Here is a 17,682-nt window from a genome sequence, read left to right as displayed (position 1 = left end):
GGATCAAGAACATGGCTAGGCCTAGTGTGACTGGGGGCACTTGGACTTCATTATGAGGCCAGAGGAAGCTGGGAAGGTTATAGTCATTGTTGTTGAAGGTTGTACACTACTGAATAGCCCTGGTTAGAGGTGGGGAAATAGGGAAGTGTGGGTATGGGTGGGTGGGCGAATCAAGGCTGGGAGCCTGGGAGCCTGGAGTCTAGGACTTGGGAAGAAGGGGAAGTCTGAAGGGCCATCTGGGACCAGCTAAGGGTGCACAGCAAGGGGAAAAACTGTGGGGGAACAAAACAACTGGACATACCCAGCACTGAAGCAGGCCTGAGTGGACAGCTTGGGCTCTGTCAACACAGAACCAGTCATGGAAGGGGCAAGAAGAACTAGGGAAGTGGCCAGACTGTCCCCAGTTCTGGCTTCCGCCCTTCCAGCTAGCCTAGGCTCCCTGCCTTTGTGGTTACTCCCCCGCTATGCACCCCCCTCCACTGAGAAGGGGTGGAGTGGGTGCTGAGCTGCTCTTCCTCTCTGGGGCCCGCTTCTGAGCAGCAGATGGGCTGATAAGAACTCTGCAGCTAGCCCTTCCACTACTGGCACCATGAAAGACGAGGTGGCTCTTCTGGCCAGTGTTACCCTCCTGGGAGTCCTGCTGCAAGGTAGGATGGCTCCTATCTGGAAGTGGGTAGGCATCAGACTCATGCAATCTGTCTTCTATCTTCCAGACCCTCGGAAAGGGATGGGGGTCCCAGACCTGGGTGAAGGGCAGAGGGTTACCTCCAGTCTAGGTTCCTATTGCCAAGGCCCACACTTTTCCAGAGTCACTGGAGACTTACATGCCCTAGGGCCTGAGTTCTGGTTGAGAGGCTCACTTGGATTTTCATAAGGTAGGGAAGGGAAAGCTGTGGGGGTGTCTGCAGGACAAGCTGTGAAACTCTGCGCAGTTACTAACACTGAGAGGCTTGGATGAATAAGGGGGACAAGCAGCAAGAAGGAAAAAGACTGCTGAGGGACAACTGAAGTAGGCATGCTAGGTGCTGGCTTGGGGATGGGGGTTGGTGGCCTCTTAGCCAGCATAAGAAGCCTGGAGGACGGCAGGACTCCCAAAGGATTCTAGTGTGGTATCCAACTGTGTGGAGCTGTAGGACTTGTGGGTGGGAGACCACCTAAATGAATGGTGGGACCATTCATGACTGCACCCTTCATTCTTGGGAGAAGAATTCCCTCCATGGCCCAAGGTAGGATGGCCCTTGTGTATAGAGACTACCAGGATGGCAGGTCATGGGCTTAGAGCAACTGATCTCTGTCCTTTCCAGTGTCCCTCTCTGGGAATCCCAAGAAGTGCCCATTCCCTTGCCCTTCCTTCAAAGGCACCTTCCACACTGGGACCATGCAGACCTGGACAGGATTGAAACCTGCTTCCTAGTCCCCCAAAAGGTGCCTGACTTTGATGCTTTTCTCAGACTGGCCCTAGACACATACCTGGGCCAGATATCTCTGCTGTTTGAGGACACCATTGCCCCAGCAATATGAGGGCTAAGATATGGCACAGTCTGTGTTGAGGTCCTGAAAGGACTAAACAGGCAGGTCAACGTGACCTCTAGCATCACAAACAAGATGGGTCCCCAATTTCTTCTCATGTAGCCACAGGTTTAGCTCCATAATCTACATTGTGCTGGCATGGTCACCCCTTAGCACCCACAGTACACTTGGAATGGGATATGTCTACAAAGGGCCTGGCACCAAAGGCACTAGGGCCATGGAACTCACCGGGAGACAGGCCTGTGTGTGAGGTCAGGACCTGGCCTAGACCTCTGCGCACTGCAAAAGAAGGGCCCCTTATGGCCAGCCCACCTTCTGCACCTTTCCTGGGCATCCTGGAGTTAGGCTGGGAAAGTCCCGGCTGCAATTACTTGGGAGCAGGAAAGAAGGCATCTGTAAGATTTAGGGTTAAGTCTATAATGTTTGAACAGAAAAACAGACTGGAGCCTATGCCACAGTTTGGAGGCCTTGGGACACAGGCTTGAGTGACCTAAGCTTTAAGCAGCATCAGGGGGCTCTTTCTGGGTGATTTGAGTGAACAGGGTCTCTTAGCCACTAGGGTGTGCTTCCTTGGATTTGGAGGAATAGAGTTCAATTCTACCTCAGCCTCCTCCCCCACATCTCATCACTCCCACCCCCTACGCCCCCGCCCACCGGTGGCACTTCCTGTCCAGAGACTAGAAAGCTGAAGTCCATGCTTAGAGAGTAGAAGTTGGGCATTTGCCTAAGTTTTGCAAGTCAAATTGTTCAGGAGCAAAGTCTCATGTGGCCTCTCCCACCAACAGATTGCACCACTCTCGAGGCAGAAAGGACTGGGCCTTTTCCTGCCCGCAGCTTCAGCCCTGCCCTCCCCATTAAGCATCCTTGATACAGCCGGCAGACGGGTCTGATAGGAGATTCTCGTGGAATGGAGTTAGAGGGGAATCGTTTTGCGTGAAGAAGGGAAAGTGCAGGGTGAGACAGGAGAAGGCCTCCTCACAAGTCTGCGGGGCGTCCAGACCTGACTCTGGCCTCCCCTCTGCTCCCAGCCTACTTCTCTCTGCAGGTGATCTGGGCGCGCAGGGCTTTCCGCGTGTCCCCGCCGCTTACCACCGGTCCGCCTGAGTTCGAGCGCGTCTACCGAGCCCAGTGAGGAGCGGCGGGAGGGCGCGGAGAGAGTAGCCAGAATGAGGCGGATTAGGGTCAGAGGACCAACCAGACCGGCGGTCTCATCTACCCCGCCTCCTCCACAGGGTTAACTGCAGCGAGTACTTCCCGCTGTTCCTCGCAATGCTCTGGGTCGCTGGCATCTTTTTCCACGAAGGTCTGGGGGCAGGAGATGGGCGTTGCAGTGGGTCCCCTGGGGTCCCCCAGAGCTCACCTGTCACTCTCGCAGGCGCGGCAGCTCTGTGTGGTTTGGTCTACCTGTTCGCGCGCCTCCGCTACTTCCAGGGCTACGCGCGCTCGGCGCAACTAAGGTGAGAACCCGGGCGGGACTCCCAGTAAAGCTGTTCTGGGGAAAGATCGCTCAAGGGCAGGGTTCTGAAGGCCCGGGCCCTTGGCAGATAGTTGGCCATCGGCTTGCCAGGCGGTGCCTTAACCCTGAGCGGAGAGGGTGGACAGGTCTGGTGCGTGAGCTGGAGAGAGGCGGAGCCTCCTCCTGCACCCGCTGAGCTTGGCCCGCAGGTTGGCCCCCCTGTACGCGAGCGCGCACGCGCTCTGGCTGCTTGTGGCGCTGGCTGCCCTCGGACTACTCTTCCACTTCCTCCCGGCCACCCTGCAAGCTGCGCTTCTCAGACGGTTCCAGAAGCTGCTGCCTATGATGACTTGAGAGGAAGGACAGCGGGTTGGCAACGTTGGGAAGAGCCAGAGAGTCCAGGAGCAAAGGATGGTTGCCCACCCCTGCATCCCAGTGTCTAATTAAAGATTCCGTGACTGGACCCCCCAACTGCATTTTCTGGGTCGTGTGTGTGTGTGTGTGTGTGTGTGTGTGTGTGTAAAGCTTGCAGGGATTCAGCCGTTGGCTGTGGCAGTAGTGTTGGGGCTCGGAGGTATGGATGGGGCCACAGAGGAAAGGGCTTCCCCTTCCCTCTAAGTCCTTACCCGTCCCCGCCCCCCCCCCCCCCCATTTAGTGTTCTTTTCCCCCTTGTCCCTCAAGCCTTCTTTCCCTTCCACTGACCTTGGCTACCTAATTTCTCATCTTCCCCCACACTGCCTTCACAACCAGAACTGGTCAGTCTCTCCCGAAATGAGAGTAGAGATCCCTTTTTTGATCAGTACTGTGTCCCCCATGTCAAGAGCAGTAGAGTAGTGGGCATGAACCGAAGTGTAGTCAAGGATAGGTTTTCTCAAGAAAGCATCAGGGTGCCTTGGGGGACCAGACACCAGGAAGGCCTATGGGAAAATCATTTCTAAAAGTAACTTTTAGCCTAGATAGCAGAGCACAAAGGTTTTATAAGTAGGGTCAAAACCGTGTGCCCTGAGGTTGGCTGGAGGTGGCTCATTTGTTTTAGGGAAGAAGACCCTAGTCTGAGACTAGGGAAGCCAGATGAGCAGAAGACAAGGACAAGGACAGAGAACCATGAAGGAGATGGAATAAAGAGGATGGAGAATACCTTAACTAGAGGCACCAAGGAAAGGCTGGCAGCACAGGCAGGAGGGGCAGGGGGACGCCAGCCTACAGTGATATGGGGAAGGGATATACTTGAGGAAGGGATTACTCCTAGGATGGGGGCAGCTTTGGGTGCTTGGACCTGAACTCCGAGTTAATGATCCATGAGTTACTGACTAGACTGCCAGGACCCTACCTGGAATTGAGCAAGGTCCTATTGAGCAGTGGCTGCAGAAGCTCTGGACATGTATCAGCAGAAGGCTGGGCCCTTGGCCTAGCTAGCCCTGAGAGATCAAGTCCATCACTGCAGCTCATATAGGGTGGGGTCTCTGAGTACCAGGGCTTCCTTTGACCACCAGCAAATGGGGTCCTTGGAGGTTGGGCAAGTGTAGAGGCACACCAGGAGTTGCCTGGCCAGAACTCAGAGCATTCATATTTGAGGCACACACTTCATTAATCCTTTATTACAAGTCACGCTCTTATAGAAGTATATGTGGACTTACGTGAAAAAATCAAATGTATCCAAGAATAAAAAACACAGCACATAAAGTAGTATATGCATTCCAGTGTTCGCGCCAGAGACAGTGGGCGCCCAAGAAAAAGCTCTTCTAAAACGGCCTGGCCCAAGCCAGCTGGCCGGGTGTGAACAGTTCGGGCGGGCAGCCAGTGGGCCAGCCCTCAGGCACAGTGTGGGGGCCGCCTGCCTCTTCCCGCGGCTGGCGGGCAGGGGCAGCACCAGCTCCTGGGGCCTCCGGGCCAGCGGTGGACCCCAGGCCTTGCACAGAACCCTCTGGACAGGATGGATGCGTCTGACCCTCCGGGGGCAGCAACGACAACATCCTTGGACACATGGGCTTCAGGGCTGGCCACAGAGCACCCTCAGAAGCCCTCACTCAGTCGGCTTTTTTCAGGAAGATCTGGAGGAGTTGGGCACAGGGTCAGTGCGGCTCAGGGCTCAGGGCTCTGTCATGGTTTCCCTGCTGTTCCCTGCACCTTACCCTGGCTTACCTCACTCAGAATGACCCACACTGGGGAATCAGTCTGAATGGACAGACGCAGTGCTTCCAGGGGTCCAAAGGCAGGGTCTACCTCACCTTCTGCCACACCCTTGTAGAAGGAGCCTAGGGGAGGGCAGTGCTGAGAAGTAAACATGCCAAAACCTAACACTCAGCCTAACACTCAACAGGGCCTGCATGTTCAGCCCAGCCAGATGGCCCCCCAGCCCCCACTGTCCTTTACTCACCTATCTGAAGGTAGCCATCAGGGCTCCGAGGATAACGAAGAGTGGCTGAGCGGCCCTCCTGCAGGGCCTCCTTCTCTGACTGGGGATTCTGGGGGCAAATCAAGGGGCTGGAGTGGTTGCCATGAGAGGGTCAAGCCTCAGTGTCCACCCACATCCTGGAACACTCACGTCAAAGGGCAGCACCTCCACAGAAGTGTTGAAGAGCTTGTCTTCTGGGTGCTCAATGTTCCCGCTGCGGAAGAAGAACCTGCACATGGCCAGACAAATGGGTGAGCTGCTGCAAAGGGTGACACACTGCCCAGGATTCAGCAGAAAAAGGTCAGGTGGGCCCCAGAGCTGGGGGGGGGGGTAGATACCATCACAGGCCATCTATGGGCCATGAAAGGCAGCCAGGGCCTTACCTTGGGACAACGATCATTGACAATGATCTAGTGACAACCATCACCTAGAGGCACTGACTAAACTAGTCCTCACAAGGTAGTAAGGTACTGTTATGAGCCCCACTTTGCAGATAAAAAAAAAACTGAGGCATGGTGAGGTTAGATAACAGTGAGGTCAATTTTCTGGGGGTCATATGCAGGCATAGGAACTTGTGCTGAGGTCAGCACCCTGCCCCCTCCCCCAATGTGGCCCTGTGGCTGTTGACACTGACCGCTCAAGGCGTAATGGTTGGAAGAAGCGGAAGCGAATGAAGTCCCCTGCAGCAGGTGTGAACGCCCAGAAGAAATCCTCACGTAGGTAGGCCTTCTCCAGGGTGAAATGCTGGTATGTCTTCAGGCTTGTGCTCACCTCGGCGGGTGGGTTCACATGCTCCTTCCTCAGGGCCTGCTTTCCAAAATCCTTGTCCTGTGGCACAGAGGAACAGTGAGTTGAGCATGAGTGAGCTTCACCCTGAACCCCATCCCTGCCTCAGGAGCATGTGGTATACCTCACCTTCAGTTTCTGGATTTTGCCAGCCAGTGACGAGTGAGTGCCCACGTGCTGGAAGAGGGACGGCTTAAAGCGGATCCGAAGGTTGGCCTTCTGCCGGTCACAATGCTTCTGTGAAGGGAGAGTGACACCCTAGGGTTCAGCTGAGCCCCAACTCCAAGGGCAGGCCTGGCCAGCAGGGCTATCTCCTCATGATCAGACATGTGGAGGAGAACATAGTCAAATGCTATTGGCTGAATGCCCAGCTTCTCCTGTTCCTCACTCTGTGCACCCCCTACTTACCGCATCCTTTTCAGGGTTGCAGACCTTCACCCAGAGAATATGGTCCAGAAGCCAGTCAATGGGCTTGTCCCGGTAGAACATGAGGATGAACTCCACAATCAGGCTCAGGTCCAATGACTTGAACATCTTTCCTGGAGATGGGGTTGGGGTGGGGAATAATGGGTACAGAATGGATAGCATTGCTTGACCCTCTTTAATTCCTGTGAGAGCCACTGGAAGAGTTCCACTACAAATCTGTGAAACAGCTTTTGGCAGGTGGGGGCATAAGGGGATAGACAGGATGGTGAACCCAGACATCCCCACGCAGAGGGCAGATGGGGCTATAGCAGGCACTCTAGGACACCTCAATCTGGACAAAGGCTCATAAGCATGACAGCATGATACTGGAGCTAAGAGCTAATAGCAGAGGGGTGGGCAGGATTGAAGGGCTGTGGACAGGCCAGTGGGACTGGGTAAGGGTTGGCATACCAATGAAGCCCAGCTGGGAGAACTCCAGGATCATCCAGTCCTCTGAGGGTTGCTGCAGTGCGAAGTTCTTCATGGTGCTCAGGTAGTTGGGCTTGGCTACGATGTCATCCTCCAGCTGCATGAAAGTTTGGGACTCAGGATGGACACAGGCAGGGCAGGGTCCTTCATCCAAGTTTAATCAAAGCCAGAGCAGGAAGGGATATGAGGCAGGTCAGGGCTAAGCATCCAGGCCCAACCAAGGTCTGGGGTAGAGCAGGGGCATACAGGATCTCAAGGCTGACCTGCACATAGTAGATGCCTTTGGATTGCGCATACATCATGAGGAAACAATAATCGAGGTTCTGTTTGGTCCTCCACCTGTGGGTTGGAGGGCAGGGCTCTCAGCTCCTGAGACTCCTTCACTTCCAGTGTGACTACCAGAGAAGCCACTGAGTGGGAGGGACCCATCCTCCATCCCCCATCCCCATGCAGCAGTCCTCCAAGGACAGACACATGGTGACAAGTGCTCTGGACTCAGATACCAACAGGCTGGATTCTCAGCAGATGGGAATCTTACAGACTATTGGGGCCACCAAGGTGTTGGGGGGAAGTGGGCAAGTACCTGACTCTCTCCTTGGGGTCCCCAAAGGACTCTCGGAGGCGGGAGAAGTCAGGGTAGAAGTGAGGGGAAGGGGAAATGACCTCCAGGAGCCCGGAATGGATCTCCGTGGGGAACCTGGAGAGAGGGGCAGGAAGGCCCAGTGGGTGTGCAGCCTCCAGGGCTACAGGGGCCTCTGAGCCAACCCTTTGTTAGGGCTCACCAGGCAGACATCCCCTCTCCTTCCCACACCATCACAACCAGTGTACTGAGACACTGAGGCTCCAGAGGGGCTTGGACACCCCTACACACTCACCCTCTCTCAGCCAACAGGGGAAGCATCTTCCCCCACAGACGGAAGGCACCATCTTGTGGGGGAGGCAGGCTTCTGTCTGCCCAGCACCCCAAGGGCCTTCCCTTCACCAGCTTTCTTGGGTTTCCAGTACTCACAAGGCCTTGATGTTCTCTGTTACTGCCGATGTATACTGAGAGTCAGTCTGTGGGAAAACCAAGCACCCTCTTAGCCTGGTTACCACCCCTAATGGCCTGGAATAAGGAAGGAGGGACAGGGGTGCAGACTTCAGATGTCCCCACGTGTGGATGGAATGAGCCTCTTGTCACGAAGGCCAAGTAAGGCCAGGGCTGGGGGTCGCAGTTACCTCAGGCAAAGCCCTTTGGGATACATAGGGGGCTGACATAGAGTGGGGTGAATGGAACCAGATAACAGGCCATCTCCACGAGGGGGCGCTAAAATGCTTCTTTTGTCTTAACTTTGTTTTGATAAATTTGTGAATGAAACTTCTGGTAGTCTTTTCCTCCAGGATGTTGTTCTGCTTTTATTTATTACTTCTTTTCTGGTTATTTTGAATCTTGGGTCTTCCTTCTATACCTTCCTCACCCCCACGCCCTAGACCACTCGCCTCGGCGATCAGCACCACGATGACAGAGTCTTCCTTCTCCTGCGGACTCAGCTCAGAAATGAGGGAGTGCAGCGTGTCTGTCAGGTACGAGTGCACCTCGCGCCGCACGCTCGGGATACCCATCACCACCGACACTGTAGGGGCGCACAGGGATGACAGTGGGCATGACGCTGGGGACTCCTCACTGCCCGCCTCTTGCCCCTGCTAGGCTACTACACTCCTACCTCCTGTGCGGCCCTGGCCCACGCGCACTGCTGGTTGCAGACTGCTCTCCTTGGCCAGTAGGTGTGGCAAGTGGTGGAAGACTGTGGGCAGGTGCAGCACGTGCCTGTGCGAGACGTTCCACGGCTTCAGTCGGGGGTCCTCTGGGTGGATCAGAAAGGAACTGGTCAGACAGTGGGCCTGCGATCTGTCAGTCCCTGTGTGCCTCATCCTGCCCTCTGCACAGTTCACCTGTTAGGCGGCCCCAGGTGCGATTGCCTTCTCCGTCTCGCAGCGCCTGTCTCTCTGACACGGCTCTCTTGATCTCATCCAGTACCAGGTTGAGCTCCTTGGAGCGCTTAAGACTCTCCTGCTCAGCCGCGTGCAATCGGTCGCGCAGCGCCAGGAACTCCCGCTGGTAAACGTCCACTACGTCGCCTGTGAGGGCGTATGCATAGTTACCAGGGGGCGGCCTGGAGCATACCTTGCTCAGGTAAGTCCCTTGCTCATATTAGTGCATACAGCTGAATACCCATCTGTGCACATCTACAATAGCACATCTATAGCTCTTCTAGTGTCTGCCTTACATAAAGTCACACTGATGCTCATGCTTGGGGTAGGCAAGCCCCCAGCAGGGGGATTTGCCCTCTCACCATACTCCTTTGAGGAGACCTCTAAAGTCAGAACACCACTAGATCACTTCCAGTCCCAAGCCAGGGAATGCTAAGCAGGGGATGGAATAGCCTCAGACTGAATCCGCCCATTGGCCCCCAAAGCCCCGCTCCTGCTTCTTTTGCATGTGCTCCTTGTGGGGATTAGAACACCCAAGGTCCCATCCAGGATACAAGGACTTTTCCCTTCTTCAAGCAGTTCCTCAGCTCTAGCCTTCCCCTTCCCTCTTGTCACCCTTACCTGAGCTCAAAGTCAGCACCATCCCCAAGTCCTTCTGGGGACAGCCAGCCTCCCTGAACTCCTATTCCTATCGTCCCAGTAGGACTGATCTGTGACCCTGAGTGTCTGTTCACAGTCCTGGTTGTCATCTGCACTGAATTCTCAGTGTCACATAGGACCCTGGGAGTGGCTGCTGCAGTTTTAGCCACTCCCATCCCACCTGCTTGCTCAGATAAGTAGATGAAGTTGAGAAACTAGCCTAAGTGTTGCTCAAACAGTCAGGGGATAGGGGTGGACAGAAGCCCTGAATGCCTGCAACTCTGGAGACTTGTGGCCTGGGCCACCTCAAAGGGTCTGCATGCCACCCAGGAGGAACTGGGTCAGAACCTCCAATAGGAACCCAGCTAGCAGTAGCTGGGCTTGGGCATTAGGGGTATACGTAGGCTGGGAACAGCACAGGTGGGGCTGCCTGAGAGCAGAGAGGATTTTCCGGGGTGTCAAGCACCTGGCTCCACTGGTCTGGCAAGGACCAGTGGACAAGAATGATAAACAACCCCCGTGGCTGGGTGCCAGCAGTTCCTGCCAGACTGTGCATTTGAGGCCTTTGTTAGTCTGGCTTTTGCCCTCTTTATTTGCCATCATATACACCTCTTACTCATCTAACATTTATTGCTTTTGCACAGCTGTTTCTTCTGCCTGGAATCCCCTTTTGTCTTATGGGACTAGTGAAAGTACATGTAGCCTTCAAGGCCTTGTTTCCAGGTCTCAAAATTTAAGAATCCTTCCAGAACTCCCCTCCTACCCCAAGCAGTTCTTCTATTCCTTGATCTCCGGTGGGTTCACAGCTCCTTCAGTACCCTAGGATGGCATTACCCCTATCCAGCCCTGTGCACCAAAGGTCAGGATCAAGGCAAAGGACACACCTCCTTCTGCAGCTCCAGCCTCAGACCAGGCAGAGGTTTAAATGCTAAGTCCCAGAGCAAGAAGAGGGAATTGGAGAAGACAAAGCTAAGCAGATCCCCCTGGAGGTACCTCTTACTAGAGCAGATGGTTCCCCAATCTTCCCACACCCTGCCTCACTAGGGTTAAAAGCCACACACCTTGCTTGGTGGTGGGGGTTGGGGGGAGAAGGAGTTGGGTTACCAGATCTGAGAGGCTCCTAGCCAGTTACCCTAGAAACCTGACTCCTTGAGTGCAGAATTGGCCATTTTCAACACTCACAGCTCTTCTCTTTTCAGTAGTGGTAGTAGTAGCTGACAGAGAGAATCAGAGGTGCTGAGACTCTCAGAGCTCCAAGGAGGGAGTTCAGAGCTGCCTGGGTAGAACAGGTGCCTCCCTCTGTGTAGTGTAGCTAAGGGGCAAACTTGTGCCACTGGCTCCATCCAAAATAGCTCCCTGAGGTGGGGCCACTCTGAGGGGGGAGGGAAGGCTCACATACCTCTAACTAGAGCCCCAATTCCCCTACCCTGGACTTCTCTGTTATTTAAATCGACCAAACTCTGTCCCTTATTGGACTGCCCCAGGTGGACAGGACAGGCAGGCCATGGTGGACAATGCTTTTCTGAATCATCCTGGCCACCTAGGCTTATTGACCACAGCTTATTCCCTACCATGGTCTCTCTTCTGTTGGAAATGGCTCCTACCCAAGCTAGGGCTAGCTACTGTAATTTCCCTGAACACTGCTAGCCTTGTCTTGCCTGCCCATAAGATTTGGGTCTGACCCTCAACCCTGGCTTTTCTGATGGTGGGTCCACTCTGTCCTAGCCTGTCAAAGCCAGAAATTCAAGCTCTGTGACCACCTTCCCCATGGGCTCTGCTTATACCAGGGCTCTGCCAGGCCATCCCATCATCCCACAATCTTTATGGGCTGGGTGGTGAGTGGGCTGAGAAGGCAACTCAAGTGATGAGGAGGCAAAGCCTGTAAGAGCCTGTGGTCCCTCTGGGTGAGCAGAACAGGGCATGGCAGAGGATCCTGGGAATTAGAGACTTTGGCTTCTCTTTCCATCCATAACTTCCCACTTTAGGAAGGCAGGGTAGAGCTGGCCCCAAGCAAGGACTGAAGTTGTGACCACTATTGAGAGCTATTGGTACACTATTGGCCTGGAGGTGTTCTCATTCCTTCCCTGGAGGCAGAGGAATCAGGCACCCTGGGGCCCACAATGTTCCACCTAGGTGAAGAAATAAATTCCAGAACCAAGCTAGAGCTCCAGGGTTGCATACTTAGGAAAGAGGAAACAGGCTCAGAGGGCCACAGGCAGGTGCCAGGTCCAGCCAGAGATCTGCTATGAACCTGTAGGGGAGGAAGGGGAACATGGAGAATGGCAGGTATCCACCCCTCTCCTGGGCTTTCTCCCTTCCAGGACTCAAGGAGGGTGTCCAACATTACTGAAGTCCAGGACTAGGGAGAGAGACAGCCTATCCACTGGGAAGGGCTGTGTAGCTGAGGCCCAGTGTTCCGTCTCCCCCTAAGGGTCTGCCTCCCCAGGGATGGGTCTCAGCAGGTGTTTGGCTGAGGGCCACAGAGCTACTTTATAAAAATAGTCAAGGCCGGATGTGAAACTGGGCCCTAAACCCTGTTCCTGGGTCCATCTTGCCAAAGTCTAAGAATCCTTCCTGGACTTGACACAGGCTTCCTGGATGTCCCTTGCTCCTGCTGTCCCCTTCCTCTCTGGCTCCCTGCCCAACTCCTCCCTTCCCTGCAGATTTGGTTTCCTTTGCCTTTCTCCTAAGCACTGGACTTTCTCCTGAGCCCTATATCCACAGCAACCTGGAAGCCAGGATCTAATCTGGCTTCAGACTGATTGAGTCTGGCTTCACTGTGGGCTTATACAGAGTTGTTTGCTTGTAAGAATGAGATGAAACATTCACACAATTGCCCAGATTTCTAGCTTCTCTTGAGGCCTCCAAAGACAGGGCCCTACTGGGCCCCCATGGAAATAGTCATTGCCCTTTCCATTCCCTCAGGCTTTGGGATTTAATCCCCCAAGGGAAAGAATCCCTGCATCTCAGCCTCACTCTTCACTGGGGAGCTCTCCTTCTTCCCAGACTCTCAGAGTGCCAGCCTCCTGCATGCCCACCTCAGGCATAGGGGTCCTAGGTGGAGGCACTCTGTTCCCCTCCTCTGCTTACTCCTCCAGGAGACTGATTACCTATGGTGAGCTAGCTACTCTCCCAGAAGAGGCTTCCCTTGGGGTACCTGGTTGTGCCTCCTGACGTCAAGGCTGAGGGCATGTGGCTGCTATAGAAGACTTACAGTAACTGTGGCCTGGCTGAGGATAAGGTACAAGGGCTCATCATCTGGTTTGAATGAGCCCTAGATCTTCAGTCATGGCCCCACCTAGATTGCCACGCTAGTCTGTTTTCATGGATACTCTCCCAAGGGCACAAAATACCCTTCCTCAGGTGACATGTCCTCCCTACAGAAACTGTGCCTTGACTATGTCATCCCCTGGTAACACATTCTACCTGAACAGCCTCTATACTGCCACGCTGTGTACCAGGCCTTAAGAGGTATCTCCTCTGGGTCCTTTATTTGTGAATCTTTGGCCTTGGAGCCCCAAGGCCAATCCTGGCCTCCACCCAAACAGAATGACAGCAAAAGGCTGGGTTGGGCTGGGCTGGGCTGGCAAGAAGCTGGTGGGGGCAGTTGGAACTTGGACTCCCAAGGAAGGATCCAGCTCCTCCACCAGCCTCCTCCTCCAGCCTCATTACTGTGCTGTTGGGGAACAGGGAAGTAGTTTGTAGAAGGGAGGCAGAGAGTCGGCTGACCTTAGCCTGATCCTGCAGGAAGGAAGCAGCTTTTCCCATAGTGCCTCCAGTGCTCAGGCTGGAGGGACAAAGGGCCTCTGAGGGTCTCAGCCCCCTCAGGCCAAAACACCCCATCCTCCAGCAGGTGACTCCGGCCAGTGCTGAGGCCTCCCATTATATGTGCTCAGTTCAGAGGCTCTAATGGTGGACTAGACAACCTGCCCAAGCTTCAGATGTGTTTCATGAGGTAGGAGTGGTCCAATGAGACCACACAAAGTAAGTGATCAAATAGCCAGGGCTGGGCTGGCTACTCATGAGGCCCTTCACTCACTCTGCACAGGTGAGAATACACAGAAAGGATACCTGGGGAGTAGGTACCTGAGGAGTCCTGGGGCCCCCGGTGCCAGGGAAAAGGTTGGCAGGTGGCCCCAGGGAGCAGTATGCACAGGAGCCATGGGCTGGAGCTGAACGCTGGGAGTGGGATGGAGTGGCTAGGCTGTGTGGGGTGCAGAGTAGTGCCTAGTTGCCTCCTCACACCTGTCTCAAGAACACTGTGCCTGTTCCTGTCCAGATGCCTTGAGCAGGCAGGCTCCCCACATTACCTGGGCACAGTTACCTCACCTCTGTGACCTTGTGTCTCTGCCCCTCTGGGATAACTCCATGGGTCCTCAACTGACCAATGGGAGTGATATCGCCAGGCATGGGGATAACTGCCCGCAGAGGACAGTCCCAAGCGCTACCCACAGGACAGATCACCGATCCGCCTCTTGGCCCAGCCCAGGCCAGAGGAGAATTTGGTTATTCCAGCAGCAAACAAGTGGGGGCGAGCCTGGGAGGGGCGCCCTCCCGGCCGGCCAGGACAGGGGCGCCTGTGGCCAATTCTAGCCGCCTCACGCGGCCTCTGACCGGACCCCTCTCCCGCCACCGACGTCCAGGTGCACCCAGGTGTGGGGACGGGCGCGAGCCGAGCCCAGGCGGCCGCGGGGGATGGGGGCTCACCTTTCTGGCCGCTGAGCGCCGCGTACCAGGAAAGCGAGAGGAAGGCGCACAGACAGAAGAGCAGCAGCGTCAGGAAGGTGCCATTGCGGAGCCTCATCTCGGGTGCGCGGCGGGCGCCGGCGGGGCCGAGGCCGCATGGCCCGGGGGACCGGGGCCGGGGCGCAGGGGCCGGGAGGCGGCGGGGGCCCCGGCCCCGGGGCGAGGAAGGGCTGGGGGCCGGGGCCGGGCGGGCTGCGGGCGGGCTGGGATGGGGCCCCGGCCGGGGACGGCTCTGGCTGCTCCTCCGGTGCGCGGGACACTGGGGGCCTCGGCTCGGCTGCAGGGCCGGGCCGGGCTGGGCTGGACTGGGCGGCGAGTGCCGCGGCCCGGCCTGGATCCGGGGCAGCCGCGGAGTCGACAGCGAAGGGCGGGGCGGCCCGGATTTAAAGGGGCCGCATCACCCGCTGCCGCCACTCTAACCGCGAGGGGGCGGGGTGGGAGATCAGAGCCCGGGATGCCCGCTGGCTGGCTCCGGACAGTAGCCCGTGCAGGGGCTCGTGAGTCCGGGGCTTCGGGCCGCCCTGGGCTCTGCCCTAAAGTTAAGTCGAGGCTAGGGCATCGCGGCGCGGTCAGTCGCGGTGCGGCAGGGCCTGGCGGTGGAGGCGATCCCAAGTCTCCTTTTGGTAACATCCCCATAATGAATTTCCCAGACCCAGACCCAGACCCGCACTTCACTTCCAATTTCTCTGGGACCTTAAGGCCCTTCTCTGTGTTTGAGAAGGTCTGGATGATGGGAGGTGACTGGTATGGCTCTGGAACTGGCGCTGTCTCCAGCTGGGAGGCACAGCCTGGAATGGACACTACCTTCTTCGACGCCCACCGATACTACGCTTGCCAGGACCTTTCTCTACTCTGAAAAAGGCTAGGCGTGCTGGAGACCAGGGGAGGCGCTTCTGCTGTATAAAAAAGACAATGGGCCGTTTTCAGGAGTCAGAGAGCCGGTGGGTATGTGGGTGTAGCTTCCTGGGTGCCAGGCATGGCGTGGGCAGGAGGGAGGCTTAGTCCGCAGTTTAGAGCAGCAGGCAGGACCGCAGCGTGATGCGGGGTATCAACACCTAACCGTACAAGGATCACCTAGAACTTTATTACTGGCTGTTTACACTTTCATTCCTGGATTAATTAGAAACTTTCTCCAGCCCTCTATGGAACCAGGAAGGAGACAAATAATAAAAGGACTGGCCCTGTTCAGGCTCTGAGTATGCATTTGGGTGTTTTTGTTTTGTTTGCAGTGCTGCTGGGAACAGAACCCATTGCCTCAGAGGTGTGCTAGGCAAGAACTCTACCACTGAGCTCATGGATGTACATGTGTGAGTCTCATCACCATTTCTTGAGAGTTTGAGTATTGGCTAGAAGGACATCTGGTTCCCAATGGGGAAGTCTGAAGGCATTGGGTTTTTTTTTATATATTTATTTTTTAGTTTTTGGTGGACACAACATCTTTGTTTGTATGTGGTGCTGAGGATCGAACCCGGGCCGCACGCATGCCAGGCGAGCGCGCTACCACTTGAGCCACATCTCCAGCCCGGCAGTGGGTTTAGATTGGGAGTGAGCTGGAGGTCTGTTTTCCTCAGCCAGCCGCCCATCTGGTGGGCAGGGTGAAAGCCCAGAGCTGGGAGTGGGGAAGGGGTGGGTGGGTGGGTGATGGTGGGGCCTGGGCCTTTGACCCTGCATAGTTATTCATGCTAAAAGCAGAGATGAGCAGAGCCAGTGGCTGAGGCCAGGGCTCTACGCTTTTCTCCAACCACTCTATACTGATGAACTTTAGGAGCTAAAGTCCAGTCTTCTGGAGGAAACTGCCCTGTTTTATATTCCTGTGTTTTCACAAGCATCTTCTATTTGTAGCAAAAGATAACAAGTTTTCATTTGGGTTGTTACATAAAAACTCAGCTTAAAAAAAAAAATAAAGTACTGGAGCAGGGTGTGGAGCCAGCCAGCAGTTTGGGAAGCTGAGGCAGGAAGATTGAGAGTTCAAAGTCAGCCTCAGAAATTTAACAAGACCCTAAGCAACTCTGTGTGACCCTGTCTTTAAATAAAATACAAAATAGGGGGGCTGGGGCTGTAGCTCAGTGGCAGAGCACTTGCCTGGTATGTGTGAGGCACTGGGTTCAATCCTCAGCACCACATAAAAATAAACAAATAAAATAAAGGCATTCTGTCCATCTACAACTACAAAAACATTAAAAAAAATAGGGCTGGGATGTGGCTCAGTGGTTAAGTGCCCCTGGGTTCAATCCCTGATACCCCCCTCCCCCCAAAAAATGTATGAGGATGAGGCTGTAGCTCAGTGGTAGAGCATTTGCCTAGCTTGTTCAAGGCTCTGAGTTCCATCCCCAGCACTGCAAAAAATAAAAATGTATTCTTAAGTTTAAAATTAAGTTGATCTAAGGAAAAATATTAAAATTATTAAACCAGTGAAAGTGAAGGGGATGGATTATCAATAACTAAATCTGACCCCCACACACACACTCCACATAGTGTCTTTGAAGCAGGGGGAACAGGAATGAGGAAAGCCCAAGAAGGGGCCAAGCTTCTGCCATGATGTCTGAGGAGTGCAGGGCCTCTGTCAGAAATGGCTCATGGGGTGGGAAGACAGCCTGATGTGCCAGTGCTGGGCTGCCTTAAGCAGAACCCTCACTATAGCCCCCCCCCCCACACACACACACACCCAGCCTTCTCCTTTTGAAACAGGGCAGCCTTTGCCTGGCTCCTTTCCCGTTTTCCATTGCTCTCCGTGCCCTTGCAGTAATTACTTAATCTGGGCCTGTCTGCCACCCAAACTCCCTCCAGGCACTTCCTGGCTCTGTCTGTCACCCTGTGGAGTGGATTGGGGCATTCCTTCACCCAAGGGTTCAGCTCCTGGTGCCTGATAAGCAACTCTAGTCCTGACCCAGGAGGGAAGATGGAGCCACATTGGCACAGAAAAGTCTGCTTTCTTTCCAAACCCCAGCTGTGGGCCTTTCTTTGTTCTTCTTGCTTCCCACAGTGAAAATGCCCTTTTGTGTTGAGATTACGTGCCAGCCCTCAGCCCACTTTGTCTTTCTGGACATTTTCTGGGACAGCCCTTAACCTTCTTAACATGTTGTCTCGGGACAAGTAACTGCGAAGGTCCAGGAGCTAAGCTGGGAAAAAAAAAAAAAAAATATATATATATATTTTTTCTCTCTCTCCCTCTCTGCAATAGTAGGGATGTTCTACCACTGAGTTACACCCCCCCCACCCCCGTCCTTTTTATTTTGAGACAGGATCTCACTAAATTGCCTAGGC

At 54.8% G+C, this 17,682-nt stretch overlaps 2 protein-coding genes across 6 annotated transcripts; one reads left to right on the top strand and one right to left on the bottom strand.

The window, feature by feature from the left end:
* Positions 1–309: 309 nt before the first annotated feature.
* On the top strand, positions 310–3,455 carry LTC4S (leukotriene C4 synthase). 3 transcript variants are annotated; one of them, XM_081287853.1, is made up of 5 exons: positions 310–647; positions 2,559–2,658; positions 2,763–2,833; positions 2,906–2,987; positions 3,294–3,455. In XM_081287853.1, exons 1-5 carry the CDS (start codon positions 590–592, stop codon positions 3,427–3,429), a joined length of 447 nt encoding a protein of 148 aa, XP_081143979.1. In that variant the 5' UTR covers positions 310–589; the 3' UTR covers positions 3,430–3,455. The 3 variants fall into 3 exon arrangements, with proteins under 3 accessions (XP_081143979.1, XP_081143977.1, XP_081143978.1); XM_081287852.1 differs by having other exon boundaries at positions 367–647; positions 3,196–3,455; XM_081287851.1 differs by having other exon boundaries at positions 342–647; positions 2,763–2,987; positions 3,196–3,455.
* Positions 3,456–4,569: 1,114 nt separating this feature from the next.
* On the bottom strand, positions 4,570–14,794 carry MGAT4B (alpha-1,3-mannosyl-glycoprotein 4-beta-N-acetylglucosaminyltransferase B). Of its 3 annotated transcripts, none has more exons than XR_014021494.1 (15): positions 11,854–12,031; positions 8,995–9,180; positions 8,766–8,906; positions 8,542–8,675; positions 8,072–8,118; positions 7,646–7,759; positions 7,326–7,401; positions 7,045–7,159; positions 6,577–6,707; positions 6,298–6,405; positions 6,017–6,210; positions 5,533–5,611; positions 5,365–5,452; positions 5,130–5,258; positions 4,570–5,038 (listed from the first exon to the last, which is right to left on the bottom strand). XR_014021494.1 is itself a non-coding variant. In XM_081290210.1 (15 exons), exons 1-15 carry the CDS (start codon positions 14,474–14,476, stop codon positions 5,015–5,017), a joined length of 1,647 nt encoding a protein of 548 aa, XP_081146336.1. In that variant the 5' UTR covers positions 14,477–14,794; the 3' UTR covers positions 4,570–5,014. The 3 variants fall into 3 exon arrangements, 2 of the variants coding, with proteins under 2 accessions (XP_081146336.1, XP_081146335.1); XM_081290210.1 differs by lacking the exon at positions 11,854–12,031 and adding an exon at positions 14,380–14,794 and having other exon boundaries at positions 5,130–5,242; XM_081290209.1 differs by having other exon boundaries at positions 5,130–5,242.
* Positions 14,795–17,682: the final 2,888 nt, after the last annotated feature.

Source organism: Spermophilus citellus, assembly GCF_964194105.1.
Source record: "Spermophilus citellus genome assembly, chromosome: 1".
Classification (NCBI taxonomy): domain Eukaryota; kingdom Metazoa; phylum Chordata; class Mammalia; order Rodentia; family Sciuridae; genus Spermophilus; species Spermophilus citellus.
Note: the sequence above shows the minus strand (reverse complement) of the source record. Positions and strands in the feature narration are given on the sequence as shown.

Excerpts from the sequence above, each read along its gene's own strand:
- LTC4S (XM_081287851.1), top strand. The coding sequence starts at position 590 with ATGAAAGACGAGGTGGCTCTTCTGGCCAGTGTTACCCTCCTGGGAGTC. Across the intron at positions 648-2,558 it reads CCTGGGAGTCCTGCTGCAAG|CCTACTTCTCTCTGCAGGTG; the intron begins GTAGGATGGCTC and ends CTCTGCTCCCAG. Across the intron at positions 2,988-3,195 it reads GCGCGCTCGGCGCAACTAAG|GTTGGCCCCCCTGTACGCGA; the intron begins GTGAGAACCCGG and ends CTTGGCCCGCAG.
- MGAT4B (XM_081290209.1), bottom strand. The coding sequence starts at position 12,016 with ATGTTGGACACCCTCCTTGAGTCCTGGAAGGGAGAAAGCCCAGGAGAG. Across the intron at positions 7,760-8,071 it reads ACAGAGAACATCAAGGCCTT|GTTCCCCACGGAGATCCATT; the intron begins GTGAGTACTGGA and ends CCCTCTCTCCAG. Across the intron at positions 6,211-6,297 it reads GCAAAATCCAGAAACTGAAG|GACAAGGATTTTGGAAAGCA; the intron begins GTGAGGTATACC and ends TCTGTGCCACAG.